The 15913-nt window shown below is 42.9% G+C and overlaps 3 protein-coding genes across 3 annotated transcripts; all 3 read left to right on the plus strand.

The window, feature by feature from the left end:
* Positions 1-87: 87 nt before the first annotated feature.
* LOC132263585 (ATP-binding cassette sub-family D member 3) lies at positions 88-7180 on the plus strand. Its single transcript, XM_059763421.1, has 8 exons — positions 88-420; positions 796-914; positions 3934-4124; positions 4197-4294; positions 4983-5544; positions 5611-5921; positions 5983-6157; positions 6218-7180. Exons 1-8 carry the CDS (start codon positions 308-310, stop codon positions 6629-6631), a joined length of 1983 nt encoding a protein of 660 aa, XP_059619404.1. The 5' UTR covers positions 88-307; the 3' UTR covers positions 6632-7180.
* A 400-nt stretch (positions 7181-7580) lies between these two features.
* Positions 7581-13202, plus strand: LOC132262664 (amyloid protein-binding protein 2). The gene is made up of 4 exons (XM_059761999.1): positions 7581-7747; positions 10732-12169; positions 12280-12437; positions 12510-13202. The coding sequence occupies exons 1-4, from the start codon at positions 7601-7603 to the stop codon at positions 12621-12623; spliced, it is 1857 nt and encodes a 618-aa protein (XP_059617982.1). The 5' UTR covers positions 7581-7600; the 3' UTR covers positions 12624-13202.
* A 237-nt stretch (positions 13203-13439) lies between these two features.
* On the plus strand, positions 13440-15744 carry LOC132262214 (uncharacterized). The gene is made up of 3 exons (XM_059761398.1): positions 13440-13664; positions 14361-14555; positions 15422-15744. The coding sequence occupies exons 1-3, from the start codon at positions 13614-13616 to the stop codon at positions 15704-15706; spliced, it is 531 nt and encodes a 176-aa protein (XP_059617381.1). The 5' UTR covers positions 13440-13613; the 3' UTR covers positions 15707-15744.
* The last annotated feature ends 169 nt before the right edge of the window (positions 15745-15913 follow it).

Here is a 15913-nt window from a genome sequence, read left to right on the forward strand (position 1 = left end):
ACCGATTGCAGCGCCGCGGCGGCTGGGAGTGCAAGTCTCATCGATTTCCGGAGGAAAAACAGCTGTCATGCGAAAAAGTCCGGCAGTCTCGAGTGATTTGCGTGCGAGGTGAGATCGCAGAAAAATGGAGTTGCTGTGAAAGTGGGAAACAAGTGCAGAAAACTTGTGTCATTGAGCATTTCCCAGCGGTTTTTCCACACATCGTGAAAGTGTGCGTGTTGCGGCACGAGTGAGTGAAAGTCCTGGGTGGTTTCCTGTTGTGCAGTGTGGGTGAAAAGGTGGTTTTCCGGGGTGGATTTGGTGTGTCATGGCACCGAGCTTGAGTAAACTTGCCCAGCACCAGAACAGCCTTCTGAGCTGCCTGGGCGTCTCGGCGGCCGTGTGGATAATCCTGTACGGTCAGAGATCCAATCGCAATGGGTAAGAAGGCTGCACAGATCAGCTCAAGTCCGCGGGCAGTGGCGGCTTGTGGCCGTGAAAAGTGAATGATGTGAAAGAAGTCACTTTTCCTCGCTCACCAGCCAGTCCTGAGCCAACCGCAAACTGGCCAGGCACCTTTTTCTCAACCTTCCTCTTTTGCATAATCCACGCGCGTCTTGCGCAATGTCCGCGGAGTGGCCAGAAGAGCCTCTGCGACGCGCGGCGGGCAGTCGAGGAAGAGGTGGCGAGAGAGCGAGAAAATGTGACACAGAAACACGCAGAGATTACATAATTGCTCCGCGATGACTTCACGCACTCGCCACGGCGGCCACTGCCACTTGAGCGCCCCACCAACGCCCCACGTCTCACTTCCAGGAAGCGCAAGTCCCGTCCCGAGGATCAGATCCAGTACCTGATCGCGGAGAAGAAAGACAAGAGGACGCAGAAGGCGCATGTGAACAGAATCTTCTTCCGGCAGCTGCGCGTCTTGCTCGGTGAGAGATAGTCCGCGGCCAATTAGGCCCCAAATTGCCGGTCACCCTTCGTTAGGGTCGCGCTAAGTGGATTAGCTGGAGTCTGGCTCGCGAACCAAAGTGCCCTTTTTTGCTGGCCGCGCGAGTCAGGCGCTTGATTGAGCACTTTCTGTTTTTCTGTCCACTCATCATCTCTGAGCACTGAGATTCCGCCAAATTGCGTCTCTCGGCGCTGAAAGCCTATAGAAATCACTGACTAGAGAGAGAGACTATTGTCCGGATCGCTGAATGGGCACGTTTGAGAATTCAGAGAGAAGAAAACACAGTTCGCGATCGTAGAAATGTTTACGTTGTGGGAAATAATTTGTGAATTTGTGCTTGCCTTGCATTTGATTCTTTATAGCAAATCATCATTGCATAAACAACGAATTTCGATTGAATTCTTTTGCCTAAATTACGATTATTCACGCGTTGTCTGAAGATAAAACAATCGATTCTATAATCTGGATCAATTCCCACTCAAACAAGGAACATTAAAAACGTGTTATATTTGTTTAAAACAGTTTTAGATATTCTGAGTCACACACGTAAGGCTTTAAGTAGCGATTTTGTTAAAATTTCACCATTTGTGTGGGTTTTGCAATTCTGTTTCACACATGTTAAGCCAATTTGTACGGCCTAAATGTGTTATTTTAAAACGACTTCCAGAGATTGTTTTAATGAATGTGTCAAAAGCAGTTTAACAAATCGGAAACTGCAGAATAACTTGCAAAGAATTATCAATCTGTGATTGTGGCTCTTTTTCAAGCGTCTGTAACACTGTTTTGACGAGAATAGCAAAGGTGGTTTTTTCCTTATTCGTTCCGAATGTTTCTCGTTTACATGTTTGAAGTTTAACATTCCTAAGTTTGAGTGGAAATCGCTCCAATCATTCAGTATAGTAGAATATTTGAGTGGGTTTAATTCAAGTTTATATTTGCCAACTTTGACTTTCTGACCGATACTCAAAATTTAATATATGCATTGAAAATAGTTTGAGAAAAGTCGAAAAACTTGACTTTCCCAGCAATAATTTAATATTGATTAAGATGTTATATTAAAATTTATGTGTGATCATTTGAAATGCAGACATTTGAAGAATTCTCCTCATTAACTGCAAACAATACGAATGTTGAGAATAAATTCAAGTAGTTCTTTTCACTGTTAAATTACATCGTAAGTCTGTACTACAGATTTGAAACCAAGGTTCTCAAATGTTTATAGAGTATTTCGCAGTTTTTTGTATGAATGGAAATCGTTTGTTTACGATGAGTTCATTATGTGACTTTTTTAGAAGCGACAATTCGAGGTTTTTCAACAAAAATTCATCCTTTTCTTGTGTCGTTTCTACTTTCCAATCAGGAAGTTCTAAAGCGTAATTTATGGAAATGCAGGCTAAAGAATTCTACAGAGTTCATTTTTACTATTGATTTTATTTTTTTCTAATGGATGATTCATTTCCCTTGTAATTTGTATCAAATTGTGAAGTTTATCACCGAGAAGAACATTCAATAGTGACGTTGAAGGTGTATTTTTGCCAAAAGAGATAAAAAGTCTGCGCCTAATTGGCTTCTTGGCTCACGAATTATGTACACTTTATTAGTGTCAAAGTTTTCTTTTTGCCAACCACGCCTTTGATGATATTTTTCTATCACTTTCTGCCGAAGCATTAGGCGAAATTCCTCTCTTCAGCTCTCTTTACCTGCAAAGCAAGTGCGAGAAATGCAGCTAATCTGATAGATAATTTTAAGTGCATAGATTTGTAGAGTTTTTATCACTCCACTTATCAGTTTGTCTGTGGAGCAGATCGATTTTGGACTGTTGCTCTTCTGCCGCAACTGTTGAAAATCGTGACTTTTGTGGCCGGCTAGAGTGACTGCCTAATACATTTGTAATTGATGCCGACGAGGCCACGAGGTTAAACAGAGAAGCGACCATTCCTGGAATATTTAATGGAACATCGAAGAAGTTGGCTTCATGGAAATTTCATTTGTGCCGCTCATTGCACTTTTTTGCCAGCGCATTTTTCTGCAATTGTCACTCTGAATGCATTCTGAAAAACTGTCTGTGCGTTGACTGAAATTCCAAGTCCAAGGGGAAAAAAAAGTGCTGAATCTATCGATGTGAAAGACAATGACGAAGACATTGAATTTCGTTTCAATAATATCATTTGCATTGCCATTATAACAAAATGGACTTGTATGTGCGAAGCGAGTGTGTAAAAACTAGTTTTTCACATTTTCATGAAGCTTTTTTCTCCCGTTTCCCCGCCACAGCCATGTGTTGTGACCATGTAAATAATTAAGTGAAACCCTGTCACGAAATATTGTTGTGCTTCTGCTGTGATTGTTGCAATTGCAGCTTATACATTTCCTCAGCTTTGGGAGGAGTTTTCCAGAGACAATTTTCACTCTTTGCTGGATATTTTTTTTTATTTCATCACAGAGATTCTTTCAGACAATGGCAATTAAGAAATCGTCCCACGCTTTGAGCGTAGAGATAAAGAAAAATACGTGATTCACCAACACTTTCCGTAAAGTTTATCATTAGTTTCTGTGCTGTTCGAAAGTTTTTGCTCCACTAATCGTCAAAATCACGGTCAAGGTGGGAAAGAGAGCAAATTTTCACTTTCATAGCATCCATATATTAATATATTAACAGTTAACTATGAGAAAATTTGCATTTTCACAATGTTTATTATATAAAGAAGGGTTTTGCCATTGAAAGCAAAAGCAGAGATTTGTAATTTGCATATTCCATTGATTTTTCTGTTGTTGCGAAATCTTCCGCGCCAATGTGAGGAAACTATCGCCAACGCAGCAAGCTTTTTGGCAAATATCATAGCTCAGAGTGGAGAAAATTGACTAGCACTTTTCTTATCTAATCGCATTCTCGCCTCAATTGAGTGCCTCGAACAATGATCGGCTGAGTTGGTGTAAACGAGTGTGTGGATTCCAAAGGGCAAAAGTGCAATCACGCTGTCCACTTCTTTCCACCCCAGGAATCATCATTCCACGTGCCTGGAGTGTGGAAAGTGCGCTGATGATCACCGTCGGCATGTCGCTGATCGCGCGCTCCATCAGCGACATTTGGATGATCCAGAATGCCACGGTCGTGGAGAGTTGCATCATCACGATGAACAGGCCGAAGTTCAAGAAGGCCCTTCTCAAGTTCTTCGCTGCACTTCCGCTGGTGAGTGTGAATTGGCCTCAAGAAGTGTGATTTGCATTGTGTTTACCGACCCTTTTTTTCACCTATTTGCAGATTTCCGTAGTCAATAACGTACTTAAGTGGAGCCTTGGAGAGCTCAAGTTGCGGTTTAGGACGAATTTGTCGAATCATCTGTACAATGAATACCTGAAGTGAGTACAATGATTGATCAGGCGTTGGATTCATCACTTGTTATCGTATCTTAAGTCGAAATGAGTTTCAAGGGAGAATTAATTCAAGCTACAATTGTACGTTTATATTAGTTTGTTATTGATAATAGCAGCAATAATCTTGAATTTTATTGCTTCTAATTATTGTATTTAAACGTTTCTCTTATGTATGTTGGCTTTCTTCGTCAAATTCAGTTGATAAGTTGCTTAAAAAGTGTCGAATTAAGGACAATATCGATATTTTCACCTAATCAGCATTGAGTAATAATCATAGAAATAAATCGGTATTATAAATAATAAAAACAACCACATGGAGGAAGATGATTAATTAATAAATTTTACAATAAGATTGAGAAAACGTGGATAGGAATTTGACCTGCACGCAGCGTCTCGAATCGAGCGTGAATATTGCTTAATCACTCTTGGTGTGTCTATCAGAAAATTAGCAATATAAAATTTATTAAAGAAATACAAAAACAATTAGACAAGCGAACAAATACGATAAGATATCATTCACTTCTTCTCCTTTTTCTGAGAGGTGATGAAGAGTCGCAATCTGAGTAGGCATTGACATTGCAAATACGATAATTGTGATAATAAGTGATGAACCACCAACTGTACTTTGTTCCACGGAGTTCCTGATAATGATTCATGCGTTTTTCTTTTCCAGAGGGTTCACATACTACAAAATGTCCAATCTGGACAACAGGATAGCGAATGCCGACCAACTGCTGACGACGGACATTGACAAGTTCTGTGAGAGCTTCACGGATCTGTACTCGAACGTAAGCAAGCCGGCTCTCGACATTATGCTGTACGTGTATCGCTTGACGGTGAATCTGGGCGGTCAGACGCCGTCGATTCTGCTAGCCTATCTCCTCTTTGCTGGTATCTTCCTCACGCATCTGCGCCGACCCACGGGGCGACTCACGGTGATGGAGCAGAAGCTTGAGGGTGAGTTCCGGTATGTGAACAGTCGCCTGATCACGAACTCCGAGGAGATTGCCTTCTATCAGGGCAACAATCGCGAGAAGTTGACAATTCTGGCGAGCTTCTCCAAGTTGGTGTCGCACATGAGGAAGTTCCTGGACTTCAGGGTGAGCATGGGCATCGTGGACAACATCGTGGGAAAGTATATTGCCACTATTGTGGGCTTCTATGCCGTATCCATTCCCTTCTTCACCAAAGATCATCCTCTGCTCACGGGTGGCCCCGAGGGTGACCGGCTGAGGGTGAGTGTGCATTTATTGAGGCATGAAGTGAGGCAGGATTGCTGAAGAGTGGACTGATCTTTCCAGAAATACTACACCTTTGGGCGGATGCTAGTGAAACTGGCAGAGGCCATTGGTCGTCTGGTTCTGGCTGGTCGGGAGCTTTCTCGCCTGGCGGGCTTCACGCAGCGCATGACAGAGCTGAGAAGTGTGCTGATGGATCTTAATCAGGGCAAATATGAGCGCACGATGGTGAGCAACTCCAGCAGCGCTGACGGTGAGATTGGCGTCGGTCAGGGTATTCTTGCATTCCAAGATAACATCATTAGCTTCGACCAAGTGCCTCTGGTCACGCCCAACGGTGACATTCTCGTCAAGGAGCTCACGTTCGAAGTCAAGTGAGTTCGCGGATGATTGTGAGAGTGCTGGACAGTGAGTCTAATGACGGGGTAATTACAGATCCGGGATGAATGTGCTGGTGTGTGGACCCAATGGCTGTGGCAAGTCCAGTCTGTTCCGCGTTCTGGGCGAGTTGTGGCCGATGTGGGGTGGAAAATTGACGAAACCACCGCGTGGGAAGCTCTTCTACATCCCCCAGAGACCATACATGACACTGGGCACCCTCCGTGATCAGGTATGTTGATGAGTTGTCCAGCCCAGGACTCGCTGTTGTCACTCCTTTGCTCCTCCGCAGATAATCTATCCTCACACGCACGACGAGATGCTGCGGCGTGGGCGCTCGGACGAGGACCTCCTGAGTTACCTGGACCTGGTGCAGCTGTCGTATCTGCAGGTGCGCGAGAAGGGTCTGGACGCGATTGAGGACTGGATCGACGTGCTGTCGGGCGGCGAGAAGCAGCGAATCGCCATGGCGCGTCTCTTCTACCACAGCCCGCAGTTCGCCATCCTGGACGAGTGCACGAGCGCGGTGTCGGTGGACGTGGAGGGCAGCATGTATCAGTACTGCCGGAAGGTGGGCATCACGCTGTTCACGGTGTCGCATCGGAAGTCGCTGTGGAAGCACCACGAATACTATTTGCAATTCGACGGGCGCGGATCGTACGAGTTCGCCCCCATTGACAGCACTACGCAAGAGTTTGGCTCTTAGGGCTCCTCCTCCGCCTCCTGCTCCCCTAGCGAATGTCCTCTGGCCTGCATCATTTTCTTCTTTCTTGTTTTCGGTGAATGGAGAGTGGTTTTCACGTCTAGTGTAATAGCGCCACTGGTGGCCGTCTAATAGTGAATTAATTTATTAATTCCACGTAGTGCACAAATTTTGGTGTAAATAAAGTGATTTTATTTTGTAAATTAAATACTTTAAGGCACATTTCTTGGATTTTTACAATTGGAACAGGTTTGAACGGTTTTGAATTGCGCGCTTTGAAACATCGAAAAAGAGTGGAGAAAATCACCAGAAGTGGTGAATTTAAATTGGATTACGGCGAGCTCACTCAACGGAATAAGAATATTATTCCCAATATGAATCAAATGATTTATTGGGAAGAAAGGACTTTTGTACGAAGCTTTGTAAAATAGAAGTCAAATATGAGTAGACAATTGAGAAAAGAATAAGTAACTTAGTAATTTTTACTGATAAAATAGAGAAGGTTTTTTCATTCACATTCAAGAAAATGTAGAATTATGGAGCACTTCAAGCGATTGACGAAGTTTCTCAATTAAACACTTTTCTTACTCAAATTTCTGAGATCAAGTCTGGTCTAGAAAATTCACGAGAAAATCTTAGTGTCTAGAAATTTCAACTGAAATACATATTATAATTCTCAACTTAAGAAATGATTGTTTGGATTAAAAACATTAAAACAAAACCCTATGATTCTATGATTAGACAAATTATGCGAAATTTTCACTGGACAATTAATTCTGTCCATTCCACGTTAATCTGAAGAGTTTTTGGAATCAGCTGATCCAGTGAAAGCAAAATAGATAATTTTCAGGAAAATTGCAGAGTTGCGTGAAATGTTGCTTGAAATCCAATTCGAATCGCGCGACGTCAAATCTCAGTTGCGGTGGTGAGTTTCATTGACGTCTGTCAGTGTGTATTTTTTGTTGCAGAAAAATGGACAGCGCGAGGAATCCGAGCTCGCTCTATGAACTGTGTTTGGGAAAATATGTGGCTAATTTGAGTAAAAGTGTCGCGTCTCTGCAGAAAATAAATGCCCTCCGACTGCTGCCGCCGGTCATCCTGGCCGAAATCTACTATGCGGTGAGTACAAGTGCGGAAAAGCTGGGACACTTTGCTGCCCACAAAAACCATCTTTCCAACTCACAACAATGGAGATTTTGAGTCGTCAGCTGAGAGGAGAAATTTTTCACGAGTGCTCAGGACGGAAAAATCAGCGGATTCAGGACGTTTTCCGCTGTGATTCCGTGTCGTGAATTCACAGTCTCATTCAGGGATGATTTATGGTGGGTTTTCCGGGGAAAATTCTCGCTGGGAGAGCATCTGCAATTTTTGCGAAATTTATGTTTCTTGTATTTTTCACTCGTGATGTTTGTGCGATAAAAATATCGACGACGTCTCTCAATGACACGAATACAGACGCAAAGGCAGTATTTTAGCCATCGAAAGTGACGTCGGGACGCAAAAATTGCGAGAAAGTCCGCAATGTCTTATCATCCAGACGATTGCCATCAAAATGAGGACGAAGGCGCGATCGGAGGACGACAGTCGATCAGTGGCCAGGAAGCGCTGCTGAGGAGAATCTGTGGTGTCTGGACGCTGAGAGGAGGCCAGAGATCAGCGCGATTGGTGCCTGGAATCTCGGACGACAAGAGAAATGAGAGGCACAGCCACATATTAGAAAGTGAAACCGCACTTCTCGACGACTTTCTGTTTCATTTCGAGGGGCGACAGAGGCGCTTTTTCACTCGTTTTTCCACCCATTTTCCCCGCAAAACCACTGTTCTTCCATCCCACAATCATCCAGAACTGATTGGAACGTCCGGAGAAAGTGATCGCGAAGAGAAGGGAGAGAAAGGCAGAGAGAAGTTGTCCACAAATTGCTAAACAATATTATTGTGAGCCGATTTACTGCAATCTTCCCAAAAACCTCTATTAGAACGCCCGCGAATCTCCTACACAAAGCCTCTAAAAATTCACTGATAGCAACCCGAAAAGCACATGCAAAAACTAATCGTTTTGATAAGACGAGTTTAGCCAAAAATATACAGTGTGTTCCAAAAGTATTCTTGGCTCAGGTTAAGCAAGATTAAGTGGGAATCTTAACCGTCAATTGAATGATTGAAAATTGAAATGAGGTCAGAAAGGTCAGAAACACAAAAAAAAATCAAATAATGCTTTAACAAAGTCTGCAATTTGCATCATGCACAATATGTGGAACAAGTTCTTTAAACCTGAGAACCTAGATTAAAGTCTAGAATATCTCCGCTGAATCCTTGGACTGATCTTAACACAGAAAGAAAAGAAATCACTCAATTTGCACACTTCAAGTTATTGAATTAACTTCGCAATACTTAGCAATATTTACACAATTTTTCTATCTTCGTCATCATTGACTTTTATCTCTATTTTTTATTATTGCTTACTTTATCTGCTTTCAATATGGTTAAACTAGGTAACAATGCTTTCACACAAAGTCTATCTATTTCCCTATCACGCAGAAGAGCGAAGAATAACATTCATAAAGTGCTGTTTCTCTTGCGATCACAGCTTGTGACTTCTCTTTTTAGCGCTTATCCCAACTACGTTGAAATGTCGCGATAAGTTCTCCCAAATATCGACAATTATCGACACGAATTGCGTGCAATTTCCCTTTTTTTTTACATTTCTGACCAAATTTTGAGGGGAAAATAGTTGAAATTAACAGTATAAAGACTAATTAGTCAATATCAGTTCTGTTTATCCCCTAAAATTGTGTTAAAGAAAGGAAATTGCACGTAATTCTTATCGATAAGTGTCGGTATTGGGAAAAACTTTCTGACACTTCAATATGTTACACTCTCATTTCCACAAGCCTGAATCCCCTCGCAGTCAAGATTGCTTCTGGATGTATTTGGAAATGATGGTCTTCAAACTCACGACAGCAGAAATAAGAGGAAACTATCTTTCACTAGTATTCTTTTACACGTTTACTTTCAGTAAACATACGAGAAGTTGCGAGTCCATTGGAGCCTCAAATTGACGAGATTTAAGGTCTAAAACACAGAATGTTCACTATGTTGTCCGATTTTCATGTGTTTCTTAACGTTTTCACTAGAATATCTTCACAAAATGCTTGAGAAGAAGTGTAGATTATAGATTTATTATTTCTTTTCTTCTTAAATCTATTCTTTGCAAAATCTGTATTTTCATTTATTATTTTAATTGGTGTTAGTTGGTCAAATTGTTTAGGTTTATAATTGATCTAATCAGGCGTTTCAATTTCTCGCTACAGTGGAAGAATTTTTCGACTATCGTGAAAGGGTTAAACGGATTTTGAGAAATAATCAGTGCATGAAATTGGATAGGGTTGCGCTGCAAAGTTTATTCAATTAAATACTTGTGCAATAAAGTCCAATTTCTCAAAGTCATAAACTTCACAATCCCTTTTAGTGTCTCCAATTAAATCTCCGAAGGCTTAAACCTCAGTAATGCGAGAGCATGAAGTTCAGATCGGCGGGTCAATTGATAAGAATTGCAAATTTCACTTATTTTCTGTACATTATGCAAAATTGCTAATTAACTTAATTTTTTGCCCCATATTTGACTAATTCCAACCTACTTCTTGTCACTCACCTGAACATATACTCAGTTTACAGCGACAGTATTGTTGTGATGGAGCAACTTTTCTCAGTATGGAAAGATATTTCTCCACACATTTTCCCGTCTATCTTCTATATACGCATAAAAGGATGTTTTTCAGTGGCACTTTGAGCCGCTTAATTGATGTTAATAGACAAGATTAGCCGTCTGTGAAATCAAAACAGACGAAGCTCTCCTCTCTCCGCCACACATATTGCTTTCTTATGCATTTTCTTGGGCCACCTTCTTTGGCTCATTGTTATCACTGTGTGGCGGAGATATTGTGGAATGTTTGCCGCGAAAGGAAAACAACGAGGTCAGCCTTGGAGAGTTGCGTTTGTCGCGTAGAGGAATTGATTTCCGTGTGTGTGCCGAAGTCTTCCAAGGCTGTTTTTGTTTGTCTAATCAGTCTATTTTCTCTCTCCCTCTCTCTGATCGTCTTGCAGATCTCCCAGAAGGCGGACTTGTGCGAGACGCTGCTGGAGGAGTTGTCTGACTTGATGGTGTTCGCGAAGCTGCTGCGCTTTGGATCTGCCAGGCAGAAGTTGCTCAAGTGCGTGGCGAGTCTCGTGAAGAACAATTTGCCTATTGTGTCGTGCCTGACGAAGCGCTATGTGGACTACATTGAGTACAGACGATGGTACAAGCAAGGCGGCGGCAGCAAGGATGCGGACGATGATGAGGATGAGGAGAGTGTGCGGAAGTCTCGTCGGCAGGATGTGGACCTAGGACTGCGCCTCGGGACGTTCCTGTCTGAGGCTGGTTGGCTGGCGGAGAGTATTGAGGTGTTGTCGAATGTGTTGCGCGTGGTGAGGAATGTTCCCAGCGACGAGGCGCCCATGGAGAATCTCTTCACGGAACTGGACTGCCTGCAGAGATTGCTGTACGCCCAGGCGAACTTTTGCCTCTTCCGCGACGCCGACACGACGTACAAGGCGATCATCGACAAGGTGGACACAGAGGGCATTCCCAAGAGCCTGCTGGCCAATCTCTATCTGCAAATATCGGTGCTATTTTTCGCGCGCAGCGAGTACGATCAGAGCTACACGTGGAGCATACGGGCATTGAAGAATGTGGCGCAGGAAAACATCCCGGACAAGGTGGTGATCGATGTGCTCCTGCAGGCGGCCAAGTCGTGTGTGGTGAAGCGTCACTTCAAGAAGGCCAATCTCCTCATCATGATGGCCGTGACGAAGACGCGCAGCATTTATGGGCCCAATCATCAGAAGTACGCGGACGCGCTGCTCGACTATGGCTTCTACTTGCTCAATGTGGACGCCATCACGTCCAGTGTGGATGTGTACAACGAGGCGCTGCAGATCAAGACGGAAATATTCGGGAACATGAATCTCCTGGTCGCTGTGGCGCACGAAGATCTCGCGTATGCTCTGTATGTGCGCGAGTACAGCTCTGGGAAGTTCAACACGGCACGCAATCACGTAGAGAGTGCCATCACAATCATGAAGAAGCTTGTGCCGACGAACCACCTCATGCTGGCGTCCGCGAAGCGCGTCAAGGCCCTCATCCTCGAGGAGATCGCACTGGACAACATGATGCTGCACTCGGGCACCGACCATCAGGAGTTGCTCCATCAGTCTGAGGTGCTGCACAAGTCGGCGCTGGAGTTATCACTGGAGGCCTTCGGGGAGATCAATGTGCAGACGGCGAAGCACTACGGGAATCTGGGGAGACTGTATCAGAGTATGAACAAGTTCGACGATGCCGAGCGAATGCACCAGAGAGCTATCAAGATCAAGACGGACCTCTTAGGTGCTTATGACTACGAAGTGGGCTTGTCCATTGGGCACTTGGCTTCCCTCTACAATTATCACATGCAGAAACATCACGAAGCCGAGTCGCTCTATCTCAAGAGCATCGAAATAAGTGAGTTATCCGATAATATTACTTTACAGGACTATAGAAATCTGCAGAGATGCCTTTGATCATTGTTAGGGTAAAATGTTAGATCACTTAAAGTGCTACTCTTTGACCAGGTCTGCGCCTTTTTGGCGACTCGTATTCGGGTCTGGAGTACGATTACCGTGGATTGTGTCATGTTTACGAATCTCTAGCCAACACAGACAAGTACTTGGAATACTCAAGAATTCTGGACACTTGGCGAATTCTGCGGCAAGAAAATGACGATGGGAGTGTAAGTCTTTTTTTCATTCATCCTAAAGAATCTCTGAAATCTCAAGCTGACCGTCTTTGTGCACTTCTGCAGAAATCCGTGTTTGTTGAGCTGCGCGATGACACAACAATGGAAGAAGTGACGAAGAAGTTCTTCGAGATGTGTTCGGAACCTAGCAATGAAGTCATAGCGACGGACGCCACGTGATTCCCTTTAGTCTCTGCGACTGTTTAATGGAAAATTGTGCAACACAGAAGAGAATCATTGGAACGCGAGAGATATGAAAAGCGGTGGAGATTAACTAAGCATCACATTTTTCTCGTGACAGAGTAACTTTTTAGTTGATTTAAGACAAAATACGATTTTGTATTTACACACTATCTCTTCAAAAAAAAAAACATAGTGATTTCTTTTAGTTAAGGATTATAATGTTAAACAAATCTATTTAGCTCTTGTTTAGGAATGATTTTCACATGAAAGTAATTATCATTGTGAGTGAAAAGGAAGGATGGAAGAAGAGGATTGTAATTATCATTTTAAAATTTCTAAATATCGTGATTATGATGGGAGGAACACTATTTGCTTTGGACATCTTTCTCATTCGTCGATACCTTTAAGGGGAAACTCTCTTTGTTCTTTTCAATATACCTCTTATAGACATCACAAAATCGCTAAACTGTGAAAGTGTATTGATGAAGAAAGGGAGGAAAATATCGGAAAATGCAGTGTTAAAGGAAATCTGTATAGAAATCTTACGAAAAAAAATCACAGACGAGAGAGAGAGAGTAAAAAGTTGTAGCTGGAGCTAAAGCGTAAATAAAATGTTGAGAAAAAAAGCGAACAAGAGTGTTGCGAGGACAAAAGATCGCGCGAAATCCTGAGGAATTTTCTCAATTAATTGAGAAAAGGAAATTGGCTAAAAATAATAGACTTCGGCGCAACAGAGTGAGGAAAAAAGTTTAACGATCTCTGAGGAAAAATCAACTGAGATCGCCTCGTCGATCGTCAGTCTCTATTTTGCATCTTTTCGCGGTGGATCTCCATCGTGCGCAGAAGAAGATCTGCGATTCTGGGAGGGAAGTGAGGTGGAAAATTTTGCTGTCTTTGCTGAGATAAATAGAGAAATAAGGAAAATTCCATCGATCAGCGGTGTGAAAAGATTTGCGGACTTCTCGTGGGAGATTAACGCGCGCGAAGATGGATCAAAATCGACCGATTGTGGATGAAAACCAAATCCAACGATCGCGAGTAAGTTAAACAAGCAGAAAGTGTGATAAAACCGTGGGTGATTTGGCGAAAAAATCTCAACTTTTCCACCCTCGAGGCGCTCATGAGATGATCTAGTGCCGAAGAAGGCGCACACGAGCCGTGATCGAGAGAGGCAAATCATATAATTATAATATTGAAGCCAAATCATCTAAATATTTATTCAAACAAGCGTACAAACACACAATTCACACTTCAATTTTATATCCCACCCCCTCGCGCACCCGCCCAATTCACCATCGATCGCGCACACTTTCTGTGACCACCGAAGGTTGGATCATCATCCCACTTCTTCCTGTGGCTTCCTCACTCCGGCCGCAGTTCATAAAATAGCTCTTCTTGTTTATCCTCCCGCCCATCGTCACTGCAGCTCTCCATTCATCTTGACTTTGGCGCTCCATTGACGAATCCATCTCTGATCGCGAGTCAATTGAACTTGTAATTTGCGCCATTACCCAAGTGATTTATGCCCCGAAACCTTCCCGCACATTCAACCACAGCCACACAGGCAGTGTTTTTACAGCTGCACCACTCTTCGGCCCAGATGATTTCCACGGGTCAATTGGCTGCTGGTGGGAAAATCAGTCAAATATTTATACGAAAACAACATGTGCGCCTCCGGAGATCTGTATCATTAGTGATCCTTAACCCAAATCGCCGCCGTATCGCCTTTCGCAGGAGGAGCGACGCACAACTGGGCGCATTGTGGCAGTGATCGTGGCCCTGTCAATCATCATGTTGGCCTGCTATCACGCGTGGATAAGAAAGACTGCCGTGCTGGCCGGCGTGATCATTCCCGCGCTCATCATGGTCCTGTACACCGCCTGGGTGCTCTACACGGCCAAAAGGGACAAATACAGGCGCAATCTGGAGGTAATAAAGCTACATTTTTCATTATACTCAGACAACGCGTGAGAAACGGAGTGTAAAACAATTAAATAGGTTAATTTACCTACAAATTAAATAGGTCCATTAGCTATTTAACATTTCCACACTGAGAGAAAATCGGGTTAAAATTAAGTCGATTTCGAAATATACTAGAATTATTTTTATTCTGAATTTAATACCAGCAATAAAAACTAGCATTTTTCGGGCTAAAATGCGATTAAGACTTTTTTTTCCTAAATTTCAGTGTAAATTTAAGTCCGTTTCAGTCTCTTGGGTTGAAATAAAGCATTAGAAAATTCCTTATTTTGTATGCCATAAATTTTTGAATTCTTGAAAAAAATACTTCCTTTCTTTTAGTCCAAGAATTCTAGATTTCTTGGTTCAAGAATATATTATTTTTCTAAATGTAAATATCAACTATGATAACCAGCAATTGACACAAACCATAAGACATATTTTCGAGTGTAGGTAAAATTTGGTAATTTCTCGTTGCTTATTTTTAGCAGTGTAAATCCGATTTTTCTTATGAGTCCCACTGATTACTTTCCCATTGCATACAACCAGTGTTCATCTGGTTCTGCTCACAATTTAAGAGAGACGCAATTGAGTCATTGCACATTCTGCTCTCCTTTCTCCGTTGAATTCTTGTTTAAATAGCCACGAAATTCTTGAGATATTCTGCAAATTTTCACTCTTATATGGGAAATAAAAACCCGCGAAACACTTTTCCGCTTCTCAGTGTAAATATTTACGGCTGAGATCAAAGATCTCTACAGGCGTCTTTCTGGGGAATTCACCCACATCCTGTACGCACTCCAGTCATCACTGATCTGGTGTTCTGATGATTTCAGCTTCACGGAGCCGCCACTCTGGCTGAGGTGCTCTCCATGGGACCGTCATCGTCGTCCAAGAAGGACTCCGACGCCGAATCGGGAATGGCCAAAGAAGCTGAGCAGAAGTCAGCAGCCAACGAGAGTAGACATCATCAGCAGAAGAAGAAATCTCATCCCAAAGTCACTCTGCCAGAAATTCCGCCGCATTCAGGAAGTGGTGTGAGCGGGAAAACTGGAAAACATCATGAGAAGCAAGACAATAGGCATCAAAAGATGTACAATCGAAGTCAGTCAGCCGCTTAGGAGTTATAGTATTGTTTTACTGAGATTAAATGGAATAAACAACATTGATTTGTGAATTTTCGTAATATTTCAGAACTCCTTTTCTTTCTTTCCGCAAATTGGGGAGTGATTGCAGTTAGCGGATGGAATTTCAAATGCCCCCAGTTTCTATGTTTCCCCTTCGGTTCGATGTCGGGTGGGTTCGTGGTCCGGAAGAGTGTTTCGGAG

Source organism: Phlebotomus argentipes, unplaced genomic scaffold, assembly GCF_947086385.1.
Source record: "Phlebotomus argentipes unplaced genomic scaffold, Phlebotomus argentipes genome assembly contig_15, whole genome shotgun sequence".
Lineage (NCBI taxonomy): Eukaryota > Metazoa > Arthropoda > Insecta > Diptera > Psychodidae > Phlebotomus > Phlebotomus argentipes.